The 6,828-nt window shown below is 37.2% G+C and overlaps 1 protein-coding gene across 1 annotated transcript in view; it reads left to right on the top strand.

Annotated features, from left to right (window-relative positions):
- LOC109842725 (transcription initiation factor TFIID subunit 12b) overlaps positions 2-6,828 on the top strand; it is an 8,028-nt gene continuing 1,201 nt past the window's right edge. Inside the window, exons 1-7 of the mRNA XM_020411589.1 lie at positions 2-136; positions 1,460-2,041; positions 3,187-3,261; positions 5,298-5,376; positions 5,658-5,722; positions 6,183-6,218; positions 6,301-6,535. Of these exons, the coding sequence (XP_020267178.1) occupies positions 2-136; positions 1,460-2,041; positions 3,187-3,261; positions 5,298-5,376; positions 5,658-5,722; positions 6,183-6,218; positions 6,301-6,480 (1,152 nt within the window). The 3' untranslated portion in view covers positions 6,481-6,535. The remainder of the gene's footprint in view (positions 137-1,459; positions 2,042-3,186; positions 3,262-5,297; positions 5,377-5,657; positions 5,723-6,182; positions 6,219-6,300; positions 6,536-6,828) is intronic.

Below are 6,828 nucleotides of genomic sequence, written 5' to 3'. Positions count from 1 at the left end.
GATGGGGATGATGGGTTCACTTGGAGTTAATCAACAACTTAGAGCAAATGGTCCGCTTTCTTATGGTCAACGTTTCACTAATAGCCAAATAAGGCAGCAGCAGATTTCAATGCAAAATCCTCTCTCCTCTCCTCAGGTTTGCCTGAAGAGCTCAATACCATCTGTTGCTCGGAAAAACAATAGCTAACAAAATTTCACTGCCCATTTTATGGATTTGGATGCATGGAGTATTTTTCTTAGAATATCACTACCTTTTGTCATATGATTGCGGTCCATAGGCATCAGTGTAGCAGTTATATGAGTAACTGCATCGTTGCTTTGGGTGCATTAAAGTTTAAGCAACTAGTTAATATTGGTGCTAAACGTACCAATTCCTCGTTTCTTGTTTTATCTTTTTAAATTGTATCGAAGAGCCTAGCTTTTTAACAACAATAATTAAGGAAAATAGGTATAGATGTAATTTTTTCTTGTAAAAAATTTCAGTGGTTGCATCATGGACAGATTGTGGAGTGTCCAGCTTGATTTTAAGACAATGGTTGAATCTAATATAGTTTACAAGCTAGTAGGCAAGATCTTATTCTGACACTGATCACATTTGGTCTGACCTTCTTTTGTGAGCATATGTTGGTGCTCTAGCAGTTAACTGGACTCACTCGAGTAATATTTTTAAACATAAATTAATAATGCCCTTGTATTTGGTATTATAATCAGAGAGATTTTATCAAATGTTGTTTATTCTACGTAGGTGTAGATATTGATCTTGGTTACTGCTTCAAAGGAATAAAGCAGAACTTTAGCATTATGTAGGTTTAGTTCAGGTTGTCAAACTTTTTTCAGCTGTACTGCCTGACATTGGGGTGTTCTTGTTGTTGAGCTTTTCATCCTCTCAATCCTTTTTTTTGGCCCATTTGTCAAAAAGAATTTAGAGATGCTGTTACATGTCAATATGAGAAAGTGTCAACCATTAGTGTTTACTTGGAGGTGCGCTAAATTACATGGAGTGTAAATGAGGTCATTGATGAATGTATTTCTGCTAATGTATGTGCTTCCAAGCACATTGTCTGAAAAAGCATAAACCTCAGGTATAATATATAGGCTTCAGTTGTTGAGGTTACTATACGCTGAAGCAAAATGCCATTGCCATGCTTTGGAGCATATTGAAGCAATCAGTTGGGAGCTTTTTAAAGCGCTCATAGTCAGAACCTCTTTAGTCAATATAAGTTCTTAAGTTAGAAATTGTTAGGAGCAGGACTGAAGGCAATATGGGTACAGAGGAATCTTTAGCTGATTACAAATATGTATAGATAAGTTCAGGGTAGTCTTGCTCTTTGTATATATGGTTACAATTTTTTTTACTGCCCAATTCATTTTTTGCTCTTATTAAGTTAATACGTCCTGTCAGCCACGTCCAGTTACTTCTAGTTGTCTAGATGATAATGTGTCTCGGTTCATCTAGCAGAAACTTTCTGGTCAAGGCTTACCAAGAGGTTCATCATTGGCATCAATGAATGCCCAATTTTCTGGGTTAACTCAAAACGGTCAGCCAACATCAGTACAAAATGCTCTTGCCCAACAGCCATGGTTGAAGCAAATGCAGCAAACTGTTTCTTCCCCAGTTTCTCCTTCACAACATCTTCAACAGCAACAGAGGCAGCAGCAAGCTTTCTCACCACAACAAACCTCTTCAGCTCAGCTGCAGCTTCAAAAATCTATGGGTCTGAACCAACAGCAAATCTCCCAACTGGTACAACAGCAGCAGCTAGGATCTCCAAGACAGCACCAGACGCAGCAGCAACAATTGATTCAGCACCAGCAGCAACAAATGCAACTACAACAGCTCCAGCTATTTCAGCAGCTTCAGCAGCAGCAACAATCTCCAAGGATGCAAGGATCTGGATTTCAAAAATCTATAAGTTTGACTGGGTCACAGCCGGGTACTCCTGCATCTGTTACAACAAATACTGGTGGAAATTCGAGCCAGGGAGCTGAAACCAGCAGTCAGCTTCTGGGAAAAAGAAAAATACAGGATCTGGTTTCACAGGTAAAACTTCTGGTAACCTCGATATTTCTAGCTTATGCAACAGTCACATGTTTATATCTTCTCTTTGAGTTGTTACGTCATTTCATCACTTAAGATAGGTTGATTAAGGTTGAGCCAAAAAAAAGGTGCAGGTCATGACTGTTCATATGAGCCTATGGTAAGACAGGAAGGACAGGATTATGTTGGTTACGACGAAAGATCATGATCTAATTGTATATGCATTCAAATCATAAATGTGAATTGGCATGTTACATGAATGATTTATTTCTTTATCATTACGTATGTTTGCTTCCTCTTTTGCACTTTGCCTTTATGAGCAGACTGCAAGAGGAGGCAATTGGCATGTGTCCATTTGGTGGGATGGGAAGGAGGAGAGAGTTTTGGGCGGCTTAAATGATTAATAGATAGAGTTTGATTATATTTTATTGTTCAAAAAATGAATGTTCCATTTGGGAATGTATTGGGGGTTCTACAGAGGTTAAACGAGCTTTAGCAGATAGAAATTGAGTAGCTGTTATACAAAAATGGAAAATGGATATTCCACTCGGTAATGTACATAATTCTTTTAATGCCTCGTTTGGTACGTGAGAATCACCGAAAATGAGAATGGAATGGACTAAGTAATGGAATGGAATTAATGTGAGATGGAATGCTCATTTTCATTCTCATTGGTGCAATTTATAAAATGAAGTGGGAATGGACGTATTTTAAAATTTTATATTTTATTGATTCCCATTTAAGTAGGAATGCCCATTCCCTATCAGTTCATTGGGAATGCTCATTCCCGCATAAAGTGGGAATGAACATTCCAACTTCAGAGGTTGTGTTTCGTAGGAAGGAATGAAAAGTGAGAATTGATATTCCATTCTCACTCATTCCCGCGTACCAAACGACGCCTAAATGACTCGGTAAAACAAACAACTGGGCTGCAAAATTGATCAGTGGCCTGTGCGGTGGTTTCTTTAATGCTTAACTGCATCTAGAATATGTATGGTTAGATTTCATGCCATATTTCTGACAAACTTAGAAACTTTGTTAACTAGTGAGGCAGCATACTGAATGCCTCCTGTCTCTTTTTTCAACTTTATTTTTATTATTTATTTCTTAATTGTATTTTCTGACTCTGCATTCTTTAAATTCTGTAGGTGGATCCCCATGCTAAGCTGGATCCAGCAGTTGAAGACCTCCTTCTGGAGATGGCTGATGACTTCATTGAGTCGGTAATGCACATAGTTTTACTGTTCTCTATTTTGTTTTCTGTTAGTTGTTCTTCCACATGCTTACTTTTTTCCCTGCACTATGAGGGGCTTTTTTATTTTGGTATCATCAGTAAAAGGTGCGTAGCTTGATTGTCTTGTAAAGCTTCGTTTCTCCTTTTGGTTCCGGGACAAACAGTCAAATCTTGATTTGGGTCCATCCATATTTAGAACTTCATGAAATTATATTCAGACATTTGACAAGTCAGCATTGTCAAGTGTATGCTTGGCAAGCGTTATTTACAAGATGATAGATTTTGAAGGTTGACATATTTATATGTTTATACTTCTGTATGATTTATCCTCGAGTATATTTTATTCATGTATAGTTGTTTCGACTCTTATAGCTTACTGCACATAGATATCCTTTTCCATCTTGATGTTAGGTGGCTGAAGCACACAATTGAAAATCACTTTCATTTAAAACGATGTAACAATGTTATAGAAGCGCTAGACGCCGGACCAGGCACCTAAGCGGGTGCCTAAGCAGCATGTAGTTCTTTTTAGCATCGAGAGGAATAATTGTTTTCGAAGATTCAAAATCATATACTCACCATTTTATCTTAGATGAACTTAGAGATTTGATCCATTTTCACCGGACTCGTTTCCTTTACTTGTTGTTATATTTAGGCTCCTTTTTCATGTGGAAGTCCATGTAAGTGGCCCATGTTTGCACAGGCGCTCTCAAGAATTAAGCGTGAACTTAGATTGAGTTCTGATTTGATCCATTTTAACCTGGCTCATTCTCTTCACCCGTTGTTATTGTTATGTTTAAGCGGGTAATAAACCCCTTTTTGATGTGGTAAGTCCATGTAAGCGGCCTATGTTTGCCTAGGCCCTCAAGAATTGAGCGGGCAGACTAGGTACCGCCTAGGCCTAGGCGGGCGGCGAGACCTTTTTTCTCAAACAATGTGCCGTAATCTTGAGAACCATAAGCGTGCAGTTGAAAATAACAACTAGCTTGGTGACTATTCAGGTAGAAGATGGGGGATTTCAGGGATGACCTTTATCCAGAAGATCAGCAACTTCAATTTAGTAATTTACTCTTAGAGATGTTTTGAGTCAGAGATGCTAATTATTGAAGGCAATTCAGCGGAAAATCATGCATAGTTTCCCTTTTTGTAAAACATGAGATATAATTTTCTATTTCTCGCTAAGCATTATCATGATTCAAGAAGTCAATTTTGGCAATTGTTATCATCTTGGTATAGTCAGAAGCCACTGCCAAACAGAAAACATGCACACATGTCCAAAGGAGTGGGTTGAAATGCCTGAAAGTTGGTAACAACAAAAAAGTTGTTATCCCACTTTGGGGTTGGCTATGTGAATCTTATTCTTCCATTCAGTTCTATTAAGGGTCATCCCTTCCATTATATTAACCTATCATATTCTTCTTCATTCATCCAATCAAGTTCTATTAGTGAATGAAGAGTTTTCTTGTTCAAAATCATTGGCGATTCCTTTGTAGTGATAAGGAAGAATCAGATGGTTGATCACTCTAGTTAGTATCCTGGCAAATATATAACATGTGAAACTTTATTTTAAATACTCAGTATATTCATTACTTTTTCGGTATGGTCTTTGATTGGGACAACTGATGTTTAAAGCTACCTACCACCTTGGATTAGTGCTTGATGGCTATGATTCACAATTTTCTTAAATTGATGTTTGAACAACACTTGTTTGAGTCGCGCAGATATGTTTTCCTACATAAACTAGGAAATTCAGAATCCTCTGTGCCTAATATTGTCACATGCTGCTGTAGAACTTGGTTAACATTTCATGGACTGCTGGCATTCATGTTGCATAAAATTTTCCATGCCTTTTCACATGGCGCAAAAGTGACTTAACAAATTTCTCGTCTGCACTTAGCTAGGGAAAAACTGACTGTTCTTTTTCCTTCAGGATCCTAATTTTTGTTCTTCTAATTTGTGATAATTTAGTAATTTTTCATTACACTGCCTCTCTTATGACATTCTAACAATAACTTTTTGCTGCAGGTTACCACATTTGCCTGCAGCCTAGCCAAGCATCGGAAATCTTCAACTCTGGAGTCCAAGGATCTATTGTTACACCTAGGTAGAACACTGTAGTGCTCTTCATTTTCCCTATCTCATGACAAGGGGAAAAAGATATATTTATTTTGACATATCTAAAATTTCTTTTGTGTTTGTGTATTATGGAAATACACCAAATGTCTCCCCAGAATTTTATTTTTTGCTAGATTTATGTTTATTCACGTATGATAATTTCTTTCTTTGGTAGGTTTGATGAATACCATGGATAGACCTCTAGGATTATTTAAGTATCATTTTTATTCCTCGATTCTAAATTTCTAATGGCATGAATCCATTATGCAGAAAAAAACTTGCGCTTGACAATTCCAGGATATACCAAGGAGGGACAGACTTTCCAAAAAGAACCTGTAAGTCGATCTCTCTAGAACATACTTAGGGTCTGTGTGGCTTTCAAATTTTATAAACTGTAGTTATTTTTAGTTGCAGTTACAGGTTTACAAACTGTAGTTATTTTTAGTTGCAGCCATAGGTTCACAAACTTCATTTTGAGTAATGACTGGATTTGGATTCTTCATCTGACTGGATTGAGCCAATGGAATTGGATTATACCTGTATTTGTTCTGGTCTAACTTATTTTTAACTTCTTTTACTACCCTCGGGTATTGTCTTGATAAGTAATGTTTGACATGCTTCACATGATATTGCTACTCATCTTCTTCGAGCTGCTATTCTTGGTTTCTTTTTTGGCCTTTAGTTTACTTGATGATTCTAAAATGCTGACCTTATGTGGTTGTCATTTTTCCATTGGAGGTCTTGTGCACTAAAAAATGACATCTTGCCCTGTTGATTTACTTCTTTCAAAAGCAGGTACTAAAGGATGTGCATAATAAACGCCTGGAATCGGTAATAGGAATTTTTACTGTAATGATTCTGGTTGTGTTTTATTGTTCAGATACTCACTGGATGTGTAAAACAATTAACACAGATAAGGGCATCAGTGGAGTCTCAACCATTTGAAAAGGATGCAAATTGTGTCAGAAATACAGGCAGACAGGTTTCAACTGATACATCTCTAAATCGTCCATTCAAACCTTCGCCAAGTTCAGAGCAGCTGGCTCTTTCTGCAGCTGCATCTCAAATGCTACAGAAAGTCCCTCGGTTTTAAGTGTTTTATCTTTCTCCCGTTTCTTCAGCTTCCCTCTCGTGCTGATAACTGCCTAGTAAGTTCTTTTTTCAGGTTCATCAGCACTATTTGATTCAGTAAAATTTGTAAATGGGTAAATTACACAAAATCTCCCTCAACTCTGGGCCGTTTCCCCCAAAATCCCTTAACTTTGTTTTTTCCATTAGGGTTAGTTGCAGTTGTAGAGATTTATGTAATGGCTTTTCAACACAAAAATATCATTTCAATTGAATGGGGGTTTGGATGAGGAAACCATCTTGGAAAATTGATCTGAAATTTCATAATTTGCTAATGTTAGAATCAATATTCGGTATTGAATACATGATAATT

Source organism: Asparagus officinalis, chromosome 5, assembly GCF_001876935.1.
Source record: "Asparagus officinalis chromosome 5, Aspof.V1, whole genome shotgun sequence".
NCBI lineage: Eukaryota > Viridiplantae > Streptophyta > Magnoliopsida > Asparagales > Asparagaceae > Asparagus > Asparagus officinalis.
The sequence above is the reverse complement of the archived record's forward strand: the minus strand, read 5'-3'. Positions and strand labels throughout refer to the sequence as shown.